This window comes from Perognathus longimembris, chromosome 2 (genome assembly GCF_023159225.1).
Source record: "Perognathus longimembris pacificus isolate PPM17 chromosome 2, ASM2315922v1, whole genome shotgun sequence".
Classification (NCBI taxonomy): Eukaryota; Metazoa; Chordata; class Mammalia; order Rodentia; family Heteromyidae; genus Perognathus; species Perognathus longimembris.
In genome coordinates this window covers 44,637,360-44,664,780 of record NC_063162.1, presented here as the reverse complement: position 1 = coordinate 44,664,780, position 27,421 = coordinate 44,637,360, and the positions used below count along the sequence as shown (strand labels likewise).

The 27,421-nt window shown below is 48.3% G+C and overlaps 1 protein-coding gene across 2 annotated transcripts in view; it reads right to left on the bottom strand.

The window, feature by feature from the left end:
• Positions 1 to 1,714: 1,714 nt before the first annotated feature.
• Positions 1,715 to 27,421, bottom strand: part of Hk1 (hexokinase 1) — a 63,018-nt gene continuing 37,311 nt past the window's right edge. For both annotated transcript variants that reach the window (XM_048338916.1, XM_048338915.1), the window contains exons 5-18: positions 25,197 to 25,292; positions 24,538 to 24,637; positions 24,266 to 24,449; positions 20,132 to 20,287; positions 17,887 to 18,120; positions 11,828 to 12,132; positions 10,141 to 10,289; positions 9,732 to 9,851; positions 8,238 to 8,333; positions 7,435 to 7,534; positions 6,007 to 6,190; positions 4,804 to 4,959; positions 4,282 to 4,515; positions 1,715 to 2,610 (exon numbers count right to left, since the gene is read on the bottom strand). In XM_048338916.1, the coding sequence (XP_048194873.1) occupies positions 2,469 to 2,610; positions 4,282 to 4,515; positions 4,804 to 4,959; positions 6,007 to 6,190; positions 7,435 to 7,534; positions 8,238 to 8,333; positions 9,732 to 9,851; positions 10,141 to 10,289; positions 11,828 to 12,132; positions 17,887 to 18,120; positions 20,132 to 20,287; positions 24,266 to 24,449; positions 24,538 to 24,637; positions 25,197 to 25,292 (2,256 nt within the window). In that variant the 3' untranslated portion in view covers positions 1,715 to 2,468. The remainder of the gene's footprint in view (positions 2,611 to 4,281; positions 4,516 to 4,803; positions 4,960 to 6,006; positions 6,191 to 7,434; positions 7,535 to 8,237; positions 8,334 to 9,731; positions 9,852 to 10,140; positions 10,290 to 11,827; positions 12,133 to 17,886; positions 18,121 to 20,131; positions 20,288 to 24,265; positions 24,450 to 24,537; positions 24,638 to 25,196; positions 25,293 to 27,421) is intronic.

Below are 27,421 nucleotides of genomic sequence, written 5' to 3'. Positions count from 1 at the left end.
CAAGGAGGGCTGGGGATATAGCCTAGTGGCAAGAGTGCCTGCCTCGGATACACGAGGCCCTAGGTTCGATTCCCCAGCACCACATATACAGAAAACGGCCAGAAGCGGCGCTGTGGCTCAAGTGGCAGAGTGCTAGCCTTGAGCGGGAAGAAGCCAGGGACAGTGCTCAGGCCCTGAGTCCAAGGCCCAGGACTGGCCAAAAAAAAAAAAAAAAAAAGTTAGTACAAGGAAAGTGTCATCCTGCAGGGGACAGACACCCAAGGACATGACTGATTCCATGGGGTAAGGTGGCCTTCTGTTGTCAGCTTTCCCAAGGAAAGCTAGGAACCCAAATTTGCATGTGAAACCTTCAGACTTGGTCAACTGGACTCACAAAAATGTCTCTACATCTTGGATAAAACCAACACAGCCTATCTATAAGCAGCACACAGCCAAAACCAGACTCATTTCCAAGCAGACACAAGGACTCTTCTTTTATGGCAAAGGCCTTTGGCTGTGAGTTGACTTGTGGCTTTCCAGATCTAGGAGCTCGAATACAGCCCAGGCTGGGTGGTAGGCAGTTCAGGGTCAGAAGGAACCTCAGGTGAGTTGCCTTGGGCAGCTTATGCTGACCCTCAGCCTCTCCCTGTGCTCAGTGCTGAACTACCCCCCAGGGATGCTATGAGGATTGATGGCAGTGATATCTACATACGAGCAGGCAATACACAGGTTAAGTCCTCCATAAATGGCAGCCCTGGTCTTGTTTACTGTGCCAGCCACTTCATACCAGTACCACCTGCAAGTCAGCAATACAGCTCTACCCTCACTTCTGCAGCAAGAAGCTGACAGGCAGAACACCAACTGTTCCAGCTCCCAGAATGCTCTAGGCTTGGCCCAGTTCACACTGAGACCTCTTGTCTCCCCATGTGCTGACTCACTTCCCACCACTGGGTGCCCTCTACAAGAAGCAAGGAACACTGTAAATACGCACCCAATGTCTAATGTCATTCTTTCTTTGCACAGTGATCACTGGGCTAGAGAAGCTGGCCCTGTCAGTGTCCCAGCAAAGGTGTCTCATCTCACCAAAGTGTACATGCAGTGCTGGGAAGCTGCTTAGCCCTATCTTGGTGGCTGGGACATCACCAGGTGCAGGGATGCCCTGCGGTGGAATCCACCAGAGCTCAAGAAGAAAATCCAAAATGGCAGTCTTGAAGGCTAGGCTGAGGTAAAAGGGTCAGACAATGGCTTATTTCCTGTGGACTGCTTGTTAGGACTGAGTAAGAAGAGGGAGCTGCTACCCTACCTCCCTGGGCTACCACTAGATGCCAGGTGTCACTGGCTGTCATGGGACAAGGTCTGCGGGTGGCAGAGCCACACCGTCCTCCCATTGAACCCAACAGCACTGGACACCACTGGTTCACTTTTCCTTTGTCCTAGCACAGAGGATTCCCTTTTTGCCCTCCTTCCAGGCCCTAGGGTAGTGGGGTTCAGAACACTGGGACTAGAGGAGAAACTAGCAGGGCTGGGGTAGGGAGGCCAGCTGAGAGGAGAGACTATGTTTTTGTATTCTGCAGGGCCGGTATAGAACTCCTCATGCTAAAGCTGGGGGGTTACAGACCATAATTTTATTTAAATCTTTCCCCCACCCAGAAGGCCACACAAATCCCAGCATCTGGCTGTTGCCACATGCCAAGATCTCTGCCCCTTCACCCCAGTAGCAAACATCACTCGGGTGTTTGAATCGGTACAAAGTTTACTAGTCATACAACATGGCTCACAAAAGCGATGGGAGATTCCAGTGACGGCATCATTTGTGGGTTGGTTCCTTTTTTACTCTGATGGAGACAACACATTTTCCCGCATGACTTCCCACCTCCCCCAATCCCCAGGAGACACACAGAATGCAAGACTGTCACAATGTGGCTAGGACCAGGTCCACGGACACACAACTCGGTGGCACTGACTCCTCCTGATGGCATGCCAGGCTGCACAAGGGGCTGCACGCAGTAATGCCACATCCATACTTGCTCTCAGGCCATGCCCCCCGGGAGAGGGGGTCCCGGCAGTGTCTGCTGGTGATAATACACTTGACATGGAGGAGGTGGCCCCAAGGATGGGCTCCGGAGGCCCTGCAGGCCTTGTGGGATGGTGTGAGTCTTCCTCTGAACCAGCACTGGCTCGGCTGGTGGGGCGCCCAAGGAAGGGAGAATGTTGCTACACCTCACACGTGGGGGGTGCACGGCTGGGTGGAGATCAAATCATGCAGAGTGGCGGGGCAGTGAGGGGTCCGGGCGAGAGATTATCAACAGCACACACTCTATGTGGGACCCTACGTGAGGCGCCATTGGTTGGGTTCTGTTCTCCTCCCATGCTGGCAAGGCGGGCTCTGGCGTTGGGGTCGCCCAACACAGCTCATGGGTGGAACAGGGTGGGGGTCATCGCTTGTATAGAGAAGTGCTGGAAGGGCAGCAGGCTGGGAGTGCTGGCTCTTAGCTGCTGTTGTCTCGGAGCCGCACACCCACGGCTGTGATGAGGGCAGCCCCCTTACCACTTCCGTCTTCAGACAGGAGGAAGGACACGTTACACTGAGGTGACAGTTCCTTCACAGTTTGGTGCATGATTCTGGAGAAGCTGCAAGACAAAGCAGAAGAGAAGGTAGGGAGAGGAGGGCAGGAGAGGGGTTGCGGATCCCAGCTGACAACACTCAAGTCCCAACAATGAGGAGGAGGAGGCTCTGCCAGCCAAGAGCAGCTCAAGCCCACGGGACTTACAGCCATGTTGTTATTGCCCTCTCTAGCAGGGGGCACACATGAGAATCCCAAACCAAGTTACCTGTATAGCTTGGGAGAGCCAGAGCATGAGTAATACTCAAGACACCCCTCCTCAGAACTCAGGGCTGCTAAGTGGTCTGATAAGCAAGAAGGATGTGGGGTCTATGCAAGGACCCTCCACCCCAAGGCAAGCCCAAGCACTGGGTTGATTCGGGACACATGAGAACAAACAGTACCACCTCACCTTCAGTCTTGAGACACCCCCCTCACCCCCTAGACTACTCCCAGCCACAGCCCCTGCAGCAAGAGAAGGAAGCCCCCTCCATGGGACAATCTCTGGGGTTTGGCACTCTGTGCTGAAAATGAAAGTGAGGGCCAGAATGAGGCTCTTAGAAGCTATCCCTACCTTGTATGGGCACCTACTAGGCACCTACATTTCGTATAGTTTCTAGCCAGGACAGTATCTGCAATCCCAGGAGGAAAAAGAGATTGAGCAGAGATGAAGTAATTGAGAACAGCTTCTATATGACGCCAGGACTGAGGGTAAGAGGACATGACTCTAGCCAGGCACCAGTGGCTCATATCTGTAATCCCCACTACTCGGGAAGCTGAGATCTGAGGGTCGCAATTTAAAGATAGCCCAGGCATGAAAGTCTGTGAAACTCTTACCTCCAATTAACCACCAAAAAACCCCAAAAGTTTAGCTGTGGTTCAAGTGGTAGGGCAAAAATAGCTAAGGATAGCACCTAGGCTCTGAGTTCAATTCCCATTCCTAGCACACACACATACACACACAAAACACATAAAGAGTTTATGACTCCAAAGCCTAGCTCTACCCCTCCCACTTTTCCTGTACTACCTCTAACGATGATGAGGACAGTGATGAAGATGGGAGATGGAGATAAAGATGAAGCAAGAGATCTTTTATCTCAAGCAGGGCACGAGATAAACAGAATGTCTACACAGCTAGGTGAGGTTGCTTGTAAGGACTGTGACAGATGGACCCACGAGAAATTACTGGCAGACTTTTCACTGACCAATGTACCCCAAGTTTAGACATGGTCACTTGATCATAGGAACCAAGTTTGAGATGTGAGCAGATGGGGTCACATGTTCCTCCCCAACTGGGGTATCAGACACTTGAGCAAAAGGAGGCCACTCTCTGCCCTCCCTGCCTTGGAGCCCAATATAGATCTGTGAATACAAGCCCTCCTCCCCTCTTCTTAGGTTCTTCTCCACCGGAGCAAACCCAGCCTTATCTAGAGTGACGGCAGCTGGCCTACTGGATGGGTCAGCTCACATCTATTCTCCTTTCACTCCCACCTGACAGGGATCAGGAAACGCAGGGTGAGAGCCGCCTCATGCTGTGTGAGCTAGCCAAGGGTCCCAGCCAAACTCCAGGGATGCCTATTCTCCATGGACGGCACAGCCTTAGGCTGCTGGGCCCCATGAGGCTTTGCCCTGGTGGGAGCCACACCTGTGGCTGTGATCCAGCCCAGCAAGCTCCGCCCATCCAAGAAGCTGTACTCACTGGGGATGCAGCTTGTAGAGCGTCCCGTCCACCCCCACGGTCACGTTCAGATAGTCCAGCCCTCTGTTCTCACGGATCTTGTCCACCACGGCGGCCATGCCTGCACCACACAACTGGGCGGCCCGCTTGGATACCACCCCGCACACCGTCTTGACCAGGATACTGTCGTCACATGTGCTGTTCAGACCCAGTTGCTGAAGGATGGCACGGACTTGCAGCAGCGCTAACCGGTCACTGTGGTGGACAACCAGAAGAATCAGGGCCAGAGGCATGGCTCAGCATTACTGTACCAGCCTAGCAAGTGCAAGGCTCTGATTTCAAACTCCAGTACCATAAAAAACAAAATGTAAAAAGAAAAACAATGAGGAAATTCTGACACAAGCTACAACTTGGGTGAACCGTGAAAGCATTTCACTAAGTGAAATAAGCCAGACATGGAAGGGCAAACAATGTACATCCACTTACTCGAGGTGTCTAGAAGAGCAGAGCCCAAAACAGTGGTGTAATTCCCTCCCCACTCACCTCTCAATCTGAGAGAGAAACTTGGTCTCAAAGATGCCTCGGGTCTTGAGTGGCTCAGAGATCTGTCCTCGGAAGAGGAATCCTCTCTTGGTGAAGTCAATCAAGATGTTGCGGACAATTTCACCCAGGTACATACCACTGATCATCTTCTCATACCTGGGACAGGAGAAGGGGGCTGGGCATCTATGCCGAATGATCAAAAGGACAACTAGCCCTCTACTAGCCTCTTGGTCTCAGTCTCTTACTGTCACCTCAGCCCCAGGGCAGAGCCACAGACCTGCCCTGTGGTGGCCCATGAGGCAGAGAGTACCAGAAAGGACCAGGACCCCCACCCCACCCCCAATCCAACACAAAGCTCAGCTAGATGGTCTCCTTCTCCCACAGACTTCCTGCTTTTGCCTGGCTGAATCCCTATTGGCCAAGTGCCCTGTCCCCAGCAAGGCCCATGGTGCTCCCCACCATGTAGGCTCTGCCTACCTGCTTCAGGCTCCCTCACACCACCACCACCACCACCACCTCCCCCCCCCTCCCCCCCCCCCCGCCAATCCTTCCCCTTCTCCTTGGGAGCACACAGGCTAGCGGGCTCCTGTCACCACCAGTGACTGACAACCCTAAGGGCAGGGAATGTGAATCTTGCTCAGCTGAGTCCCAGGGCACACAGTACAGCACGGTGAGAGGCCCTTGGCAAAGTACAAGCCCCTCTGGTTTACTCCTGCAAATAAGCAGTGAGGCCTAATGGGATGAGAAGACAACAAAGGAAAGTTCCCATGTTTCTTGTGCCATTTCAGTCCAGTCCTGAACAGCAAAGTTGCAAATGGCCACTAGGTGGTACAGGAGTTTGCAGTAGGACGGAGGAATTGAGACAGGGCCTAAGTATAACACTACCCTTCATATTATTCCGATGGGGAGGAAAAGAAGAGCACTGGAAGGCCAAATTCTCCCCAGCCAGAAAAAGGCTACTGAGGCATTGGTATGTCCACTGCCACCTGCCCTCTAGACATAGTCTACGTCCCATATCAGTGCCGTCTCGTTGGGTTTTCTGCCATTGCTAGGCCAAAAGCCAAGGTCAGGAGTGAACCAGAGGACCAGTTCCCAAGCCTTCCCCAGACCTCAGGCCTACTAGAAACTTCTTCCCGTGTAAGAGGTAGAATGCAGCTCAATACTCTCCCCATCCTTCAGGTGCTTCCTCTGCCAGACAGTTACCTTTGCTTCCCACTGTTTAGAGAATATTCATCCACTGCTCGGTCATATTCAGTTCTGATATCGTCCAGACACCCATTCTCCCCAAAGGCACCCCATTCCATGTTGATACACATTAGGCCCTGGTTCCCTTCCACCATTTCCACGTTCCTCATTTCCTCCATGTAGCAGGCATTACAGCCAGTACCTGTAACACACAATGGGGTTAATGATGAGGCCACCACACCTGGGAACTTGGCAGCTGGGCCTGAGGCCTGGGGTCTGTGACTGTACAGATAGGGAAACACAATGGAGATGAACAAAGCAATAGCTTTGCTTTCCCAAGGTTCTCTAGGAAAACCTCCAAACACAACTAGAGAATCGAAGTTGCACAGAAAGCACCTGATACCAAGAGCCTTGCAGGTTGACCTGGGCTATATTGTGTATGCGTGGTGTGTGTATGTGTGTGTGTGTGTGTGTGCGCGCGCGCGCGCACGCGCGCACGCTAGTAGTTGGGCTATATTGTGTGTGCTGTGGTGTGCTTGTGTGTTGATGTATGTGTGTGCACATGTGCTAGTAGTGGGGCTTGAAGGAAAGCCTGGGCACCGTCCAAGGTCCTGTGCTCAAGACTGGCACTCTTCCAGTTGAGCCACAGTTCCATTTTCAGCTTTTTGGTGGTTAACTGGAGATAAAAGTCTCAGTCTTTCCTGCCTGGGCTGGCTTTGAACCACAATCACCAGATCTCAGCCTTCTGAGCAGCTCCAGCAAACACCCAGCCTGACATGAGCTATATTAATGGTCTTACAATGAAGGTAAAATCACTGGACTCTGGCACCAGTTCCCAGGCGAGGCAGAGCTGCAGGCTAGGGGGGCTTGCCCATTCCACACCCAGGCTCTGGAGCACCAGGCCTCTACTCTAGGTGGGATGGGGTGGACTTTCAATGTCAAGAGGACAATTCAAGGACATGTCTTCTGGCCAAATAGATCCAAAACACTTGGTCCTTTGATCATTTCTATCAAGCAAGGGCTCAGAGGTCACTAGATTGCAAGATTACCCTGTGCCCATGTATGCACTAGCTGCGGAAATTCAGAGACCAATGAGAACCACCAATGAGTCTTTGTCATGCCCCTCCGGGCATGAAGCGCAAGGTTCTAGCCTCTCCTACTTCTCCCTACTTTTCCCTATTCAATAAAATAAATCTTGGCTCCACTTCCACCTTAGGAAATTCTCCTTCTGTGGGACCTCTCAAAACACTTCCCATAGATTACAGGGATCTCGAGTCCTTGTAATCTACATGGAAAAAAAAGGAAGTGATTCCTTTGTCCTTTCCCTCTCTCCTAACCACTTCCAGCCTGCCCATCCCCCTTCCAACACGTCCAGTGGGCCCCACAGAGCCCAGTGGGCTGCCCTGCTGAAACCCAGCCTTCCTTTTCCCAATTAGAGACACCCACCTACAATAAGTCCAATCTCACAGGTGGGCTCCTCATAGGCACAGGTCATCATGGTGCCCACTGTGTCGTTGACCATGGCCACGACATCCAGGTCAAATTCCTTTGAAAAGAAACAGGCGTGGCTTTAGGGAAGCAGCGGTTGAGCCTGGCTTGAGTCCTGTTATTCAGTAACTCTGGGTAAGTTTACTCTGGATCTGAAGATGTCAGGGAACAAGGCAGATTCTAGAACTATGTTCTGAATTATGACATGATTACTACATGGTTATTCTTTATGTGCCAGAAGAGCAGTCATGTCTGATGACTGAGCTCTAGAAAACCATGTTCATTAGAATGCCATGGTCTAGCTGACAATGCCAGGCTATGTATAGCTTTTCTTTTTTCATTCATACAAGAGTCATGATTTTACCTTTCTTCAAAAAAATGTCATACTAGTGTCAGGAGTGGTGGTATACACACCTGTAATCCCAGCCCTCAAGAGGCTAAGGCAAAAAGATGGTAAGTTTGAGACCAGCCAAGGCTATAAGGCAGAAAGATCTTGTCTCAAAAATCAGTATTTTCTTTTCAATACTTTGACATACAAAAGTGATAACTCCAGTTTAATAGCTGGCAACTGAGAAAATGGAGAACTTCTATTAGCCAAATCCCATAACACGATCCTCAGATTTCAACCTTGTGAACGGCAAAGATTACAGGCATGAGCCACCGCTCTGGCTCCTTCCAAATCTTTACAAGCTGGTACAATTTTTATAACCCCCAAAAGTAGAAAATAGCTTTATAAACATTATTATAGTTAAAATAGTTACCTCTCTCCTTTTTATTGCGTCCCTTAGTAAAGTGGCTACGTCATGACCAACACAGTCTGTTGCCTTAAAGCCTTTTGTCCAGGTGAGGAGGACTCCCTGAAACATGAGAAGGACCAGCACAACCTGGTGATTAGATGTTCTGGGCACCAGACAACTTGTTGATTAAATAAATGTCCCTCCCTGGTAGCAGGTACCAAGGCCTTACATTCAGACAATGCATAAACACCAGGATAGTGAGCCAATAAAAAGCAGAGCCCTACAGGCTGGACCTTCCCTACTAGCCTCCAGTCTGCCTGATTTATAATACCTATTTCATGAATGGAGAAATGGAAGCACAAGGTTCATGGGTCATGAGGGTGTCATTTAGTGGCATAGCCTTTTGCCTAAAAATATGCACTGTGGTGTTGGGTTGAACCCTCAGCATTGCAAAAATATTGAGGCATTTAAAAAGACATTGGTCTTTTTAATCCTAGCTACCTAGGAGGCTGAGAACTGGAGGATCGTGGTTCAAAGCCAACACAGGCAACAAAGTCTGTGAGACTCCATCTCTGATTAACCAGAAAAATGTTGGATTGGAAGTATGGCTCAAGTGGTAGAGCACTAGCCAAACAAACCAAGCTATAGGCAAAGTCATCAATTCAATCCCTGATACCAACAAATAAATAAGTGACTTAAAGAATTTTTTTTTACAAGAAAATGGTAATGGTGGACCATTCTTAGCCTGATTGTTAGCCTGATGCTATCTGTGGTATGAACAAGTAATTCCCCAGAAGTGTTAGCTGACCATATTAACTAAAAAATTGCAAATTTTATTAATACCACATTACCCCCAAGTAAACTTTAGGTGTGGCTGGACTTAAGTCACATACTTGCTTGATAAAAAGTGCCACAGGTGGGCTGGGAATATGGCCTAGAGGTAGACTTGAAGCCCTGGGTTCAATTCCTCAGCACCACATATATAGAAAAAGCCAGAAGTAGTGCTGTGGCTCAAGAGGTAAAGTGCTAGCCTTGAGCAAAAGCAGCCAGGGACAGTGCTCAGACCCTGAGTCCAAGCCCCAGGACTGGCAGAAAAAAATTTTTTAAGTGTCACAGGTGTGCACTATAATAAAGGAGCTTAAAAAAAAAAACAACCACACATGAGGCTTAGCATGGTGGTTCACACCTATAATTCCCAATATTTGGAAGATGAAGGCAGGAAGGTCTCAAGTTCAAGACCAACCTGGGACCAACCAGCCTGATCTTGTATCAAAAAAAAAACCCCAAACAAACAAAAACGCCAGAAAGTCCTTACACCTTTAAAAACTGAAAAAAATGACAGTCGAGTCTTAGGATGTGCCTGGAGGGGGTGAAGGTAGGCCGGTGTTGACCCACTGTGACCTGTGAGTCAGTCCTAGATACCCAGGTATGACTGGAGAAGGCGTCACAGGACAGCCCATCTGGACCACAGTGACTCGGCGCTGTCCAAGGTTCTGACATCCCTTGGAAAAGACTCACCGCGTCCAGACTCGTCTGCTTGCAGGGAAAGGAGAAGGTAAAGCCCAGAGGCATCCGGGGCCCTTTTATTCCCATGTAGTCCAGGAAGTCAGAGATGCAGGAGACAATGTGGTCAAAAAGCTTTAGGAGACAAGAGATAACTTGGGCTCGCTCTGCTTTTACATGTCAGAGCACACATGCATAAAGTAGGCATACACACACATGTTCACTCTTACACAAGCAGCGTGAAACCCTTCAGGACTCTCCTAGCCCCTTTCATCTCTGAGAAGGCATAGCTGAAGTTACCCGATGCTGTCCCAGGTATAGACAGTGGATATCACAAGGTTCATGGGTCATGAGGGTCATGAGGCTACCATGGGCCTTATATGTGGTGCACACATGTTGGGGCTGTAAGCTCAGTGCTGCCTACCTCCTCCCCGGTGCCCTGCATGATTTCCAAGGGAATGGCATAGATCTTGTTGTGCATCTCCACTGTTCTCTTTTTCCCACTACGGATTTTCACCAGCAGGACACGGAAATTTGTTCCTCCAAGATCCAGGGCCAAGAAGTCACCATTCTCTGTTAAAGACAACAAGGAACACAAAGAAGGTTGCAGACAGCTCAGTGCTTCTAGGCAGCCAATAACCCAGAGACTCCAGATTAGCAAGAGGAGAAAGTGTAATTCCCCTTCCCATCAACCCATTGTGCAGGCTGGGAGAAGGATGGCCACAGAACCCTGACATAGGAACAGTGCTACACTAAAGGACAAAAGGTCTCCTGAGTCACTGCCACAATTAAAAAGCCTGGCACAATGCACTGATTTTAGGGAACCCCATATAAAAATGACTAATTTACACTGATGTATATTATTCTTCCCTTTTCTATACCATCTTCTCCAAAAGATGGAGTTTGTGTCTCCCCCATCTTGGATCTTAGACTAACAGAGTATTGCAAGGCCAGGCACAGGGCAGCTCATGCCTACAATCTTAGCTGCTCAGAAGGCTGAGCTCTGAAGATCATGGTTCAAAACCAGCCTGGGCAGAAAAGTCTATGAGATTCTGATTCTTATCACAAATTAACTAGCAAGAAACCAGAAGTGATGATGGATTGGAAGAGATGGGAAACAATGACAAAAGAGGTGACATTGAGATGCACTGTATTCCACAAACTGACATGCTGAATTGAAACTCTTTTGTAGAACTACTTAAAAATAATGAGGAGGGGGCTGGGGATATGGCCTAGTGGCAAGAGAGCTTGCCTTGTATACATGAGGCCCTGGGTTCGATTCCCCAGCACCACATATATAGAAAACGGCCAGAAGTGGCGCTGTGGCTCAAGTGGCAGAGTGCTAGCCTTGAGCAAAGAGAAGCCAGGGACAGTGCTCAGGCCCTGGGTCCAAGGCCCAGGACTGGCCAAAAAAATAAATAAAGAGGAGGGGGAGGGGAGGAGGAGAAGGGGGGAGGGAGGGAGGAGGAGGAGGAGGAGGAGGAGGAGGAGGAGGAGGAGGAGGAGGAGGAGAAGGAAGCAGCAGCTAGATAGAAGTGGAGATGTAGCACAAGTGGTATAGTGCTAGCCTTGAGTAAAAAAGGAAAGTGAGGGCTTGAGGCCCTGAGTCAAAGCCCTAGTACTGGCATATATACAGGCTGGCGCACACACACACACACACACACACACACACATGTGGGCACAAAGTAACTGATATATAAGATGTAAACATATCACAAACACTGGCTGTTCAAGGAGCCACTCCAAAAGTTCCTCAGAGTTTCCAAAGAGCTTAGCTCCAGTTAAAGCAAGCAAGAATAGAATAAGGGCTGGATGCTTTCTCCGATCCACTGAGGCATGCAAGCCCAGGCCCTTCTCCTTGGAACACCCTGCCAGGACTAACGAAGGCAGTGTTGTGCATGAATTATGTGCATTCCTCCTTCAATGCCCGTCCCACTTTCCAACAGGCTAATGGGAAGAAATGACCTGCTCTGAGCCTCTCTCATGACAAATGAGTCCAAACAAGAACAATCAGGTGAGCGAGCCTCCAGCTCCTGCCACATCATGCACTGCCAGTCCACGGGAGGATGCAGCTCCCCTAGCCCCACTGTCCCTGGGCCACAGCCCCTCACCGGTCCCATCTGGGGTGCTCCTGACAAAGGATGGCAGCATCTTGACGGTGGCCTTTTCATGGGTCTCCTTTGACAGCCCGATCTCCATCTCGGCCCGCATCCTCTGCTTCACCTCCAGCAGCATCTGTTTGGTGAGGTGGAAACGGGCCAGGGTCTCCTCAATCTGCCGGTGCTGCTCAGCCAGGCGGTAGGCCACCGCAGTCACCATGGCAGCTCCTTTGCCACTGCCGCTCTCCGAGAGAAGGAACCGCACATCAGTGTCAGGTACCAGGCGCCTCAGGGTCTTGTGGAACCGCCGGGAATACCTGGGGGAAAGGGGACAGGGAGGAGTCCTTTAGCAGCGCTGGACCAGCATCCCCAGCGCTTTCAACCCGTGCTCTACACTGGCTTTGTGGCGTCACGCAGGTCCTGTTCATTCACTGCAGAAAAGGCCGTGAGTGCTGACAAGTAAAAAAAAAAAAGAGGGGCTAGGAATATGGATGGCCTAGTGGCAAGAGTGCTTGCCTGGTATACATGAAGCCCTGGGTTCGATTCCCCAGCATCACATAAATAGAAAAGGGCCAGAAGTGGCACTATGGCTCAAGTGGCAGAGTGCTAGCCTTGAGCAAAAAGAAGCCAGAGACAGTGCTCAGGCCCTGGACTGGCAAAAAAAAATATTGTCCGCAATCACACATAAAAATTGAGGTTTCAGCTGGACACCTGTGATTCACACCTTTAATCCTAGCTACTCAAGAGGCTGAGATCTGAAGATAACAGTTCAAAAGTGCAAAGCCAACCTTGGCAGAAAAAAATGCAAGATGCCCTTTCCAATTAACCCATGGCCCAAGGGGTAGAGTACTAGCTGTAAGAAAAAGGGGAAGGAGAGGGAGGGAGGAGGGAGGGAGAGTACTGAATATAAAATCTTGAGGTCCAAAAGGATTTTTCCCTTCCACAAGATACACCACAGTGTTCAAAAGAACAATGCTTCAAAATCAGATTATGAAAAAACAAAAAAACAACCAAGTGGGCCAGGCATTGGTGTAATCCTAGCTACTCAGGAGGATTAGATCTGAGGATCTTGCTTCAAAGCCAGCCCAGGCAGCAAAGTCCATGAGACTCTTTATCTTCAATTAACCACCAGAAAACCTGAAGTGGTGCTGTGGCTTAAAGTGGTAGAGCACTAGCTTTGAGCAAAAGAGCTCAGGGATAGATAGCACCTAGGCCTAGAGTTGAAGCCCCAAAACAGACCAAAAAAAAAGTGAGCTCACCCCTGCCCCCCTCCCCCATGCTACATAAGGTGACCTTGAGCCAGTTACTTAACTTTGGAGTAAACAAGGATCTTAGTGTCTGGCTAAAGGTGGCATGGGACAAACTGAATGAGTATATTAAATGTTGGGATTAAGAGGAAGGATTAATAAGTTATTGTTCTTTTCTATTTTCACTTGGCTCTTTCCCTTCTCCTTCTCCCCCCAAAATATGGACACTGCTTGGTGGCAATAAGAAAATTTAGGATTGTGTGACACACGGAAACTGGCTTCCTGTGTGGCGGGCTGTCTGCCAAAAAACAAACAAACAAAAAACAGGAAAAAAAGATAATCAAAATATTAACATTGTTGCAGATACTTAGGCTGTTTGGGGCAAAAATTAGCCAAGGGTGAGGGATAAGAATAACTTTTACTCTATTCACGACTTTTTGAACAGTCTATAAAGTTTCTACTCTGGGCCAAGTGCTTATGGCTCATGCCTGTAATCCTAGCTACTCAGGAAGTGAGATCTGAGGATCAGAGTTTGAAGCCAGACTTGTATCTCCAATTAACTACCAAAATAGCCAGAAATAGGGCTGTGGACTAGCCTTAAGCACAAAAGCACAGAGACAGTATCTAGGCCCTGAATTCAGTCCCCAGGACTGGTGTGCACGCATACACGTTTGTTCTAACTATATTACTCCCCGTTTTTTTTTTTTTTTTTTTTTGCTGGTCCTGGGGCTTGAACTCACAGTCTAGACACTGTCTCTGACTTTCTTTTTGCTCAAGGTTAGCGCTCTACCACTTGAGCCACAGCTCACTTCCATATATATTACTTCTGAAATAAGAAATATGTGACCAAAAGCTACTATTTAGCTGGGCCTTGGTGGGTAATCCTAGTTATTCAGGAGGCTGAGATATGAGGTTCAGATCACAAATCCCAGATACTTACCTCCAATCAACCAGAAAAGAGCCAGGAGTGTGGCTCAAACAGTAGAACATCAGCCTTGTGCAAAAATCCAAGCATAACTTCAAGGCTCTGAGTTCAAGAAAATACTGGTATACACACACACACACACACACACACACACAGAGTTATTTAGAAGGTGAATTTACAGATAAAGAAAGTTCTGGTATTTGTTTAGGCTTTGTGAAACTTTACTGAGTTTTTGAGTTGGTAATTGCTAGGTGGCCTAGTGTGTGTTAATAACAATGTGTGGGTCTTTCTCCATGTTCTTTTGGGGTTTTATTGTTTACAAACTTTTAGAATTGAGAAAAATAGCCAAAGCATCTTTGACAGAAGGTTCTGCACTAGACAAAAGGATCCGAAACCAAGTTGTGGGAACCTCTTCTAAAGTGAGGATCTTGAACCATCATTTTTCTTTTATGCCCTCGCTTCTCCTATTTCCCATTTTGGACTAGATCTTTCCTAAAAATAAGTCCTATCTCCTACCCTTTTGTCCTTCAAAAGAAAAACCTATGTGCTCATACACAGTTAAGTTGTGAAATGTCTCTTTTACTTTTATGTGACTTGTGCAAAGATTCTGAAGAACCTTGGGCTCCACCCCACCCCCCACCTTATTCCCATTTTTTAAAAAATGTGATTCTCACCAAACAAGACATTTGGGACCAAATCTACTTGTTTTGTAATACTAGAGAGAAGCAACTGGGGCTTTCCATGTAGAAAGTGGGGTCAGGAGACCAGGAAAGGAAATATGAATATATGTTCAAGTCACTCAGGAACTTGTGTGTGCACAGGTGCAAGAAAGTTATGTCAAAGTGGCCACAATATTGTTTAAGAGGAGACGGACGAATGTAACGCCATGTTTACTGCTAGAAGCCAAAAGCTTTGTGAGAAATCTTGAATTTATGGGGAGGGAGGGTGGGAAAGTGTGTACTGGTTTGTCCTTTCTCTGATCTCTACAGACCAAATTCCCTTAGGCTTTGATAGTCCCAGCCCTGGGGTGTTTTATTTCATGATTGATTTCCTTTCCCCTTTTCTAATCATTTTTTGTAACACATGCTGACTCTTCCTTTCCCTTCTTTTCCTGGGAAAATACAATGAATAAATAAATGCTGATTAGTACTCAAAAAAGAAAGTTCTGAATACGGCTGATTGGACAACAATATGGATGTTCTTAACACCACCAAACTGTACATTTAAAAACAGTTAAAAGTAATGTATCGAGGGGCTGGGGATATAGCCTAGTGGCAAGAGTGCCTGCCTCGGATACACGAGGCCTTAGGTTCGATTCCCCAGCACCACATATACAGAAAACGGCCAGAAGTGGCGCTGTGGCTCAAGTGGCAGAGTGCTAGCCTTGAGTACAAAGAAGCCAGGGACAGTGCTCAGGCCCTGAGTCCAAGGCCCAGGACTGGCAAAAAAAAAAAAAAAAAAAAAAAAAAAAGTAATGTATCGGGCTGGGGATATGGCCTAGTGGCAAGAGCGCCTGCCTCATATACATGAGGCCCTGGGTTCGATTCCCCAGCACCACATATACAGAAAATGGCCAGAAGTGGCGCTGTGGCTCAAGTGGCAGAGTGCTAGCCTTGAGCAAAAAGAAGCCAGGGACACTGCTCAGACCCTGAGTCCAAGCCCCAGGACTGGCAAAAAAAAAAAAAAGTAATGTATCTTAGGTGTGCTTTACTACACTAAAAAAACAAAAAACTCAATATGAGGTTGCAAGTCCTTAGGCTTTCTGTTCCAAAAATTAGCCAATAAATTCCAAAAGAAAACAAAACACTGCGGGTGTGGTAAGGTACCTGTACGTCCCAGTTACTTGGGAAGCTGAGGCAAAAGAATTGCTGTGTTCATCAAGAGTTTGAGATCTGCATGGGCCACACCTCAAGATACAGCTTCTTACAGGAGATACCAGGTGAGAAAGAAATTCCAAAGGAATAGATGGCTAGCTGCATTACAATCTCTCTCTCTCTGTCTGTCTCTCTCTCTCTGTCTCTCTCTCTCTCTCTCTCTCTCTCTCACACACACACACACACACACACACACATACATACATACATATCTGGGAGCAATAGGGAATGAACTCAGGTGCTGGCTAGGAAATTGCTCTACCACTGAGCCTCGTCCCTAACTACAAAATTTACTTATTTATTTTTAAATATAATTTTATTGTTTTTATTCAGGTGTAAGGTAGTATCAGTCTATGTTTTTATTTTTATTTATTTATTTATTTATTTTTTTGGCCAGTCCTGGGCCTTGGACTCAGGGCCTGAGCACTGTCCCTGGCTTCTTCCCGCTCAAGGCTTGCACTCCGCCACTTGAGCCACAGCGCGGCTTCTGGCCGTTTTCCGTATATGTGGTGCTGGGGAATCGAACCTAGGGCCTCGTGTATCCGAGGCAGGCACTCTTGCCACTAGGCTATATCCCCAGCCCCAGTCTATGTTTTTAAAATATTTTTTAAAAGCACAAAATTATACTATTTCCAAATAACAACAACTAGCCCAAATCCTTCCTCCCTGGCAAGACAGAACTATTGCCACTGAAAACTAAGCTACACTGGCGTCCCTACCCCTGGATCTGGGGTGAAGGGACAAGACTTGCAGGGGCTGGTCACCTACAGCTGCATGAAACCTAAGGCCCAAACACAAAATGCCACAGGCAATTTCTGTTAAAATTTACTTAATAAAGACAGGATTTGCTTTTAGCTACTTACAAAATGCCCATCCATATTTTCCCTGGCCAAGACCATTTTGGCCAGTGCAGGGACACCAAAGGCAGCCAGCAGTCAAGGAGGCAGCAGAGACTCACATCAAAAACAGGATTACCTACAGCATATTTCTCCATCTCTGCTCACCAATGAGTCAACAAATTGCTCATTCAAAAGAGCAAAGTCTGGGGCTGGGGATATGGCTTAGAGGTAGAGTGCTTGCCTCGTATACATGAAGCCCTGGGTTCAATTCCTCAGCACCACATACATAGAAAAAGAAGTAGAGTGCTAGCCTTGAGCAAAAAGAAGCTAGGGACAGTGCTCAGGCCCTGAGTTCAAGGAAAAAAAAAAAAGCAATGTCTGAGCTGGGTGCTTGATGGCTCACACATGCAATTCTATCTGCTCAGGAAACAGATATGTAGATCAAAGTTCAAAGCCAACTCAGGCAGGAGACTCTTATCTCCAATAAACCAGACCAAAAGCCACAAGTAGAGATGTGGTCAAGTGGTATAGGGCTACTCTTGAACAAAAAAACCAATGGACATCACCTAGACCCTGAGTTCAAGTCCCATACAAGTATGTGCACACATGCACACACGCACACACACACACACACACACACACACACACACACACACACACACACACACACACACACACACACACCAGTCATGGGTTTGGTGAGTTGTATTGTAGTGGGAAGCTTCTGAAAGGAGAATGCAGGCCACATCTGTGACACAGCTATAATAAGGATAAAATTCCTCCCAATGAAAGACAAACACACTGTGCCCAAGGCAAAGTCACTGAGAAATCTCTAAGGAAAGTTTGGAAGTGAATCTGCTGAGGGTAAGATTTCACAAATGGGCAACTCCACCAGGCTTGGTGACACATGTCTATAAAAAGACTGAGGCAGGAAGATTGTGAGTTCAGTCCAAGCCAGCCTTGGGGTAGCTGGGGAGGGGGAACAGCAAGACCCTGTCTGGAATAAACAAAATGAAAACCAAACCAAATGGGCAACGGGAACCCTTCTGCTCAGAAGTAGGCACTGTCATGTCTGCCTAAAGAAACAAATAACAAACCTTTCCTAGTCCCACAAGTCTTACCCCTGCAAAAGGGCTTTAGCCCCTGCTGAGATCGGACAGCCAAGCAGAGTAAAGGGCAAACTCACTGTGGGTGTGTCTTGTAGAGAGAGCCGTCCACACCAACCGTGGTCCGCAGCCTGGGTGTGCCTTTGTTGTCACGAAGCCGGTTCAAGATGGTGCTCAGTGTGGCCGCCACCAGGTTGGCTGAGCGAAACGTGACAATAGTGCACACGTGCTGCACTGAAATACAGTCATCGTCAGACGGCTCCACTCCCAGGCGGGTCAGGATTTCTTTGGCATTGTGGAGGCCTTCTTTATTCCTGTGGGTTGGAGGCCGGCAGTTATGAGTTCAGGAGCATACCAGCAGTGCACAAGGGACAGGGAATGCGGGACCCATCCAGAACTGAGACTGTCAAAGGCCTGAGGAGGAGCTTCTCCCATAAGAAATATGGACTGGTCATAGGAAAACTGTGCCAGACTGGGTTAGGACATGTCAGGCACACAGGTGAAAGCAGACAGGCAAGACACGTAGCCACTGGAGAAAGTACAGTACTCCAAAGGCCTGGCAGTGGAAACCCCTCTTATGGGATCTGAGAGTTGCTTTTATATCTTTCCTGGTGGGTTTCAGCCAAATTTTAATCTTCTGCTATTGTATGTCTTCTGTATCTTTGGTTGGATTTGTTCACAAGTACTTTATAGTTTTGTTGCTATTGTACATAGTACCTTAACCTCTTCTCATTCTCTCTCTCTCTCTCTCTCTCACACACACACACACACACACACACTTCAATGTAGTGTCAACAAAGGAGAAAGCTTGGTGAGGACTATGCAGGAATCCTCTGTAAGTCTAAATTCCAAGTTGATTTAAAAACTTAATGAGAACAAGTAGAAATACAATGCTTTGCTGTGTTCCCCAGCTCTCTTTCTCAGCTCTCCTGTCACTCTCTCATTTGTCTACAGATGTCTTTGAAGGCTCCACAGACGCATTTAATTACATTTGCAAACAATGGCAGTTTTACTTCTTCCTTTGATTCTTATGCCTTTAATGTCCCTTTTAAAAACCCTGCCCAAGATTCCAGCATAATGCCAGCAAGAGAGGTACCATATTAAATTTAGGGAGAATATCTAACACCTGCCCGGGAGCATGTTCTTTGGAGCCTTGATCACAGTCCACATGCTTTCTCGAGCTGGGTCACATGTATTTGTTTCTTGGTGCCCGAAGAGCCAAGAGGAAGGCAGGCATCTCCTTCCTGACTGTACCAATGACTTTGAAGTTAAGCCATAATCTGTTCCCCTCCCTTTCTAGCAGGTAACCAGGCGGCCTGTGGAAAGGGAAGGATGGAAACTCAGGGCTGGGACTCTGCACCACTGTTCCTGAAGCATCAGGGCACACAAGGGAGAGAGTCTCCAAACACCCCAGAGCCCAGGGCCTCCCCTAGCTGCAAAGACAGCTGACATGTGCCTTCTGTGACACTGTGAAGCCACTGGCTGCACAGAAATGTCAGGAGCAGAGGGAGCAGTGGAAATGACTCCTTGTGCAGATGGCTCCAGGCAGCTACATGGTATGTCCTGAACCTGGAACAGAAGCGGGTGGCATATGGATGCCAGCCACAGATAAGACTCCTTTAGACTTGGAGGCACCGGATTACACCATCCAGCCACTGCTATCAAGCTTACCTACAAACCCCTCTGAGAACAAAGGCCTGTGACTAACTAGGAAAACAGTGAACTCTGGGCATAGGTACCTTACAGGCCACCAATGCCAGGTCCTGGCTGTACCCTCCCTTCTATGACTATCAAACTTACATTTCTGGCTGACTATAGGTGTTCTCTGAAAATGTGACGGTGAAGAGGGATTTGAAGCACAAGGCTTGGAACATAATGCATTAATCAAAATGAAATGAGTTTTCTGTAACATGCTAATGAATTTTGTAAATCACTACAAGGAAGCTAAGTAGACAGCATTTGCCACAGATCCACCCCAGTACCACCTCCAGGTCTCCAGGGTTCTTGGAACACAGCCTGGAGAAGGTCAGGATATAGCAAGAGGGAATTCCGAGAACTTGGGCCCGAGTCTGAATGGCTGTGGAACTATCCTGGACTTAAATCTTATGTACATGGTGCATGTAAAAATGCTTTCCACCTAGGCAGGAGGCACTTGCTGCTATCTGGGTTCTCCCTTAAGGATCCCCCACAAGGTGCCTGTTGTGAGACTAGTGGGATGGATGGGCAGAGGGAGGGGAGAAGGGCTTGGAGCCCCCTTCCACTTGGACTGAAGCCCAGCCCCTGCCTCTGTCCCCCTCCACCAGAAGCCCTCAGGATGGTACCTACTTTTCTATGGCCTCCACATCACTGGTGTTAAACTTCCCCCTGGTGAGCAGCTCCGGGGTGATTCGCCCTTCAAATAAGAGGCCCTCTTTGGCCATCTTGACCAGGATCAACCGGACCAGCTCCCCGAGGTATAGGCCACTAACCATCTTCTCAAACCTGCAGGAGACAAGCACAGGTACCTGTCAGGTCTTCTTCTGCTTCCAACGGCGGGCAAAGTATGGGGAGGGAGCAGACGCAAAAGGCAAGATGGCCCACTCCCTCCCTACCGGTCTTGTTGGCAGCAAGACCATACACTTGTGTGGTTAAGTGATGGGTGATAAGGATGCCAACTTCAGAGGGCAGGACACAGAAGGGCAGGCCCAGGCAGAGAGCTCTGCCTGGAGGCAGGGCAATCTTAGCACCTAGAATGGAGAAGCCTGAACAGAGTATGATCATCTCTTACAAAACTGTTGTCTATGGCGTTTTTTGTTTTGTTTTGTTTTCTGTGTTTTGAATAGGGTCTCTCTATACAAAGCCCAGACTGGTCTGGAACTCATCATTCTTCTGCCTCAGCTCCTGAGAGCTGGGATTGCAGGTACATACCACTACACCCAGCCTTATGCTTAAGTTTTTATTGATGGTGGAGTCGACAAATGCTAAACAAGAAGCCCAGCAATCCTATTACATAAGCCCAAGATCTTTCTCTTTTGTGTTTTGGCAATATTGGGTTCTAAACTTAGGGTCCCACGCTTGCTAGGAGGACACTCTACCACTTGAGCCACAACACCAGCCCTCTTATATTGTACTTTTTTTTTTCCTTTTCTGTCTGTACTGGGGATTGAACTCAAGGCCTCCTGCTCTCAGTCAGCTTGCTTGCTCATAGCTGGCTTTTCCATCACTTGAGCCATGCTTCTAGTCCATAATTTTGCTGGCTAATGAGAGCAGGAGTCTTGTACTTTTCTGTCCTGGCTGGCTTCAAACCATGATCCTCACACCTCAGCCTCCTGAGCAGCTAGGATTATAGGCATGAGCCACCAGCCCCTAAGTTATGCTGTGCTTTTTAAAGAGCTGTCACTTCCATGACTCTATCATGAACCAGGAGCCCTCCTGGAGGAAGAAGATGGCCAGGACACACTCTCCTCACTTCTCAGCAGAGAAAGGGAAATGTCTTCTCAGAGGAAAGGCAGCCATTCCCTAGGGGACTACTGTGAGACATCTGTTGGTCACAGTCTTAGCATCATCTTCTTTCTAGCTAAAGGGAGCAAGAATCTGCTTCGGGAAACCTCTTTGTCCCTACTGATCTTCAGGGGCAGGCTCTGAGTAGCTGAAGGCCAATCAATTCATCCCATGAATAGGCCAAACCCAAAATAAAATCGGCTCTCTCACTCCCTCAAAGGGAATGTAACACGGTGGGTAACTCTGTTACTGCAGCAGCTACTATGGGCTCCTGCCTCAGGGAGAGGAAGCCACATGGAGCCCAAGATGGAAATGGACATTTAGTAAGACCAAGATCCAGCCCAGAGCCAGTGAACTAGGGCTCAATGTTTTATCTGAGACAGATTTAGCCCTTGGCCCTGGCTAACCAGGAGCCAGGAAGAATCCCAGAGAGAGCAGACCACAGAGAAGACCCACATCGAAGTTCTCTTCCGAGGGAGCCTGCTGGTGCCCCCAGGGCTGGCAGTGACATAGCAAAACAATCTGTTCCAGTCAGAGCCACAGCAGCCAAGGTTGCTGCTAGGACTTGAGGGCTGGCCTCACCCATCAACACACACGGAGCCTTGTTAGAAACACAGGCCTTGTTGTTCCGGCTTCTGGCAGGACCAGACAGGCCTGCCCAGACACAGCCAGTGGAGGATCCCTGGCAGGAGAGAGCCCTCAGTGCCAGCTGCCAGGAGGCCAGCGGGGCTCCTGTGGGATCAGTCCCTACGGAGCTGGGCACAGCCTGCTTGTTGAGTTCACTCCTGATTCCACAACTGCCTCTTCATTCTCCGGATCTCAATCTCCGCACCTATGTAGTAGGAAAAATGGCAGGGCCTTCCTCCAAGGTCACCCAGAGAACATGGAGTCACACAGGTCATATTCTGTGCTGTCTGGTTAATAATGACCTCTCCTAGGTGTCTGTTACTTTGCTAAGGTCTTTACATATATTAACTTATTTTATTCCCATCACTGTAGACATTAAATCATCCCATTTCTCAGATGAGGAAACTGAGGCACCAAGAGGTTGCAGAGCTTGTCCATGGATGTTGCTAGCATGTGACCACCTCCTACCTTCAACACAGTTAAACTGAACACTACTGTGCTGCTTTGCCTGTCCCATGGATGGTGTCATTCAACATCAGCTGGACATCTAGCTTCCTCCAGCTCACCTTCTCCCCAAGCAGCCTGGTCCCTACTGGGAAGCATGACAGGAAAGCGTCAACACCAGCCTCCCAGTGACCTCTGTACTGCTAATCCTTTGGCTTTATCTAGAGGCACTCAGAACGGTTATTCACACACTCAGATACCAATGTTCCAGGCCCAAGTCAAGGCTCTGTCCCTTCCCAGGCTCGACTGTCCTCATCTAGCTGCAGAAGAAGCCACAGCACTGTGTTGGGCCTTGTTCTGCTCTACCCCAGGGAAATCTGCCTCAACTAACCAGGCAACTCCCACACAGCCCAGCAGTAGGAGGCACTGCAGTGGTGCTCCTGTAGCCTGCCTCTGGTGAGCCCTAGGGGTTCTGAGCAGGCCCAGGGCCTGCATGCCAATTACAAGTTCCCTTGGTAGCAGTCAGTCCAGCTGCCAGATGGACAAATAAGCAATAAATAAAGAAAATAAGGTTGTCTGCCAGTAATCCTAGCCACTCAGGAGACTTAAGATCTGAGGATCATGGTTCAAAGCCAGCCCAGACAGGAAAACCCATGAGATTCTCATCTCCAATTAACTACCAAAAACATAGAAGTGGAGCTATGGCTCAAGTGGTAAAGTGCTAGCCTTGAGCAAAGAGGCTCAGGGACAGTCCCCAGGTGCTGAGTTTAAGCCCAGGACCAGCATCAAAAAATGAAGAAAGACGATAAGGAAAGAAGGGGACCAAAAGCCTACAGTTGAAGACAGGTAACTGACAAGAGCATCAAAAGACCTAGAAGACAAGGATAGAAAGCATTCTTTTAAAGAAGAGACCACCTAGTTCTGGGATCAAGGCTGAAGTTTTCAGTACCTAGGGTGGTTCCCTCTACTGCCTCCAACCATCACCAATAAGATCAATTAGATCCCTCATGCAGACAGGAGTCGCACCGCTACTGTGACAATACCCTCTACCAATGTATATAGCAGATCCTCCTGCTGCAGTGGTCCAGAGCCGACCTGGGCACAGAGAGGCTTTGCAAACTTCTCATATACTTAAATTTTTTCCAACCTTGGTTAGAAATTGGAACCACTCGGGAGTTTCTCTGGTACTGAGGATGGACCAGCCTGGGCCAAGGTGAACTGGAACTGAGAGGCAAGATGGGGTGCTGAGAGAGTAACTGAGAGTATTTTTTTTTTTAAAGCCTGGCCCTTACACTTCTGTGTGCTCTGAGTGGAAAATCAATCCCCAGACCATCTCTGATGGGTTTTGTCCATAACTGAGAAGAGAAGCCTCTTAAGTACTCTGTACGCTCCCTCTGACAACCTCATACTTTCAAACAAAACAGAAAACCCCAAACTTACACCAGATTCAAACTCAAAATTTTGAGTCTCAGGTCCACTCTGCCCTGATATGGTGCCCTAGTAGTCAAATGAGCAATCACCTTTCCCTAGCACAGAGGAGCAACAGCTCTGAAGAAACTGGTATGCTGTGAAACAAAGACACAGGGAAGACCAGAGTCAGACAGAAACCAGGAGAATGGCACAAATATGCTCAAGCAAAATTCTCTCACCAGCCTATTTCCAGGAATAAGTGGTACAATTCAACAAGTCCTCATCTCGTCTGAATGCTTTTTGTTTGTTTGTTTGGTTGTTGGGTTTTTTGTTTTGTTTTGTTTTGGTGCTGGTACTGGTACGTGAACTCCAGTCTGGGGCACTGCTCAAGGCCTTATGTCCTGCCCATGCCCATGTCCTCTCATCTCCCATCCCCAGTCTTCCATTCAGTGCACCCTGTGTCATATGTGAAACTAGAAGCCGAGGTCAAGGACTCACAGCTGCTTTCCGGGATTGAGAGATCCCCGGTCTAACTCTCTGTCAAACTCGGTACGAATATCTTCTAGGGACCCGTCGTCCCCGAAGGCCCCCCACTCTGTGTTGATGCACATCCTGCCCTCGTCGCCTTCTACCAGGTCGATGTGCCTCAGTTCCTCCATGTAGCAGGCGTTGGTGCCAGTGCCTGGGAGAGACAACATGGGAAGCTGCTACCAGAGGAGTATGGAGAGGCTGAGTGAAGGGCTGGGCACAGGAGGGAAGGGGGGTGTTACCAATGATCAGGCCAACTTCACAGTGCTGGTCGTCATACCCGCAGGTCATCATGGTCCCCACCGTGTCATTTACCACAGCTACAATATTGGCATCATAGTCCTGGGGGCAGAAAATAAATGGAGGAGTCACCACTTGCTCACACATGCAAGTGCTCTCTCCCCCACTCCAGTTCTCCTAACCACCATTGCACTGAGGTGAGGGAAGAGGGAGGGGCTGCTGGCTTCATTGCTACCAGGCCTCAAATTAATTGGATTAAAGAGCAGTGATTACAGGTTGAAAACTGCAGTCTCCTTAATCATCCAGCTTAGGATTCTTTGGGGAGAGGATTTTGCTTATGGAGCCACATTCCTAAACAAACCAGTGCACATGCCTACGAGAAGGCTGTATCTCTGCTCTTGTTCCAACCTTGGCAGGCTGCACCTGGGACAGCTCCCCACAGCCACAGTCCTGTCAGGGTCATCCGTGCCCTGGGGCCTGCCCCTGGGCATCGTGTCTGAGTGTTCAGCGCCAAGCCTTTCTCTCCACCCCTCCCACCCCCCGCTATACTCTGCAGCCTCATCTCTCCTCTGCAAGGGTCTCAAACCACAGCACTACTGTCCCCCAGAAAGGCCCTTAGTCCATTAGAGCCTCTAGCTTCCCACAGCCCAAGAGAAATTACCCCTCTCTTCTTGATGGCTTTATCCAGCAGCTTTACCACGTCTGCGCCTTCCACACCACTGGCTTTAAACCGCTTTGTCCAGGTGATCAGGATGGCCTGAAAGAGAGCATATGGGTGGGATAAAGGCCTCCACACCCCATGCCTGCAATTGCTCCTGGACAGGGATGAAACAGAGTACCCCTGGGGTAAGGGGCTTCCTCCAGATCACATCTGAGGGTGGAACCAGCTCTGTCATCTCCTGCACCCACATGATAGATTTCTCTGGGAGCAGCCATACATACAGGTGAAAAAACTAGTTCCTAATCTCCAACTAACACCTGAACGAAGCCAAGGGGCCAGCTGGTACAGGAGTGCCACACATCACGCAAATCCTCATGGGTAGCAGCTCTGTGTATAGAAACACACCATTTAAAAAGACAGCAAGAGGGCTGGGAATGTGGCCTAGTGCGTAGAGTGCTTGCCTTGTATACATGAAGCCCTGGGTTCGATTCCTCAGCACTACATATATAGAAAAGGGCAGAAGTGGCACTGTGGCTCAAGTGGCAGAGTGCTAGCCTTGAGCAAAAGAAGCCAGGGACAGTGCTCGGGCCCTGAGTTCAAGCCACAGGACTAGAAAAAATAAAAGTAATGTCTTAAAAAGACAGCAAGAAAGCTCAGCACTGGTGGCTCATGCCTGTAATCCTAGCAGCTCAGGAGGCTGAGGTCTGAGGATGACACTTCAAAGCCAGCCCTGGCAGAAAAGTCCATGAGACTCTTATCTCCAATTAACCACCAAAAAGCCGGAAGTGGAGCTGTGGCTCAAGTGATAGAGTGCTAGTCTTGAGCAAAAACAGCTCAGGGACAACACCCCAGGCCCTGAGTTCAAGCCCCAGGAATGACAGGCAGGCAGGCAGAAAGGAAGGAAGGAGAAGCAAAGGAGGAAGAAGAGGAAGGGAAGGAGAGATAGAGAGAAGGAAGGGACGGAAGGAAGAAAAGGAGGGAGGGAGGAAAGGAAGGAAAGAAGAAACAGCAAGAGAAATCCCACTAGATCCTAGGACCTCCCTGCTCTCCAGCTAAGCTGTAGCTCCTGCAGCACTAAGGAAAGCAAGCCAAGACCAGTGAGAAAGAAACAAAATACTAAGAGAACTCTTGGCTATTGAGCTATTAAAAGGCCAAGCCCTGGGCTGGGAATGTGGCCTAGTGCTAGAGTGCTTGCCTAGAATGCATGAAGCCCTGGGTTTGATTCCTCAGCACCACATATACAGAAAAAGCCAGAAATGGCACTATGGCTCAAGTGAAAGAGTGCTAGCCTTGAGCAAAAAGAAGCCAGGGACAGTACTCAGGCCCTGAGTTCAAGCCACAAGACTGGAAAAGAAAAAAAAAAAAAGCCAAGCCCTAGATAGTTAACGGGTAATGTGGATTAATATGATTTGTGTCTCTTTAGAACTTAAAGTTCCATTTGTAGGTGGTAAACACACTATTTATACAGTGAGTTCATTTCTGGTTGTATATTAATGGACAAAACATTAAGAAGGATTAGTCACTTGAGAATGTGGAGCTAAAATAATTATACTTTTTATATGACAATTTTATATTATTTCAATAGTTTTATACATTGTTTTGGGGGTTTTGTTGGTTTTTTTTTTTAGTCAAAGATGTTTAAAAAAAAGAAATTCAAAGCTGGGTGCCAATGGCTCACACCTCTAATTTTAGTTATTCCAGAGGTTAAAATCTAGGATTGGGGTCTACAAGTCACAAGGTTGTAAAGTCCATGAGATTCTTATCTCTAGTTAAAGTTAACCATCGAAAAGCCAGAATGGAACTGTGGCTTAAGTGGTAGAGAGCCAGCCTTAAGCAAAAAAGTTAAGGGACAGAACCCAAGCCCTGAGTTCAAGCACCAGTAAAGGAAGGGAGGGAGGGAAGAAAGAGAGGGACCCAAACCAACCAGAGACCTGTCCTAGGGTGGGTGAGCTCTTGGGTGGGTTTATGGTTCACTCAGGAAGAACCATAAATGACTATGGTTAAGCTAGGGGTTGCAAAGTCCCTGAATGCTCTTATTTTCTTCCCCTTGACCTTCATTCTCTAAAACCATGAAAGGTATTATGAGAAGAATATCAGTCCTATGCCAGCTCTCCTGTCCATTTCCCATTGGGCTATTCTCTTCACTCCTCCGAGATCCCCTCTGCTCATCCCAAATAAGAGAGCTTGTCTAAATCTGGACAATCTTAGAGCCCCCAGACTCTTGG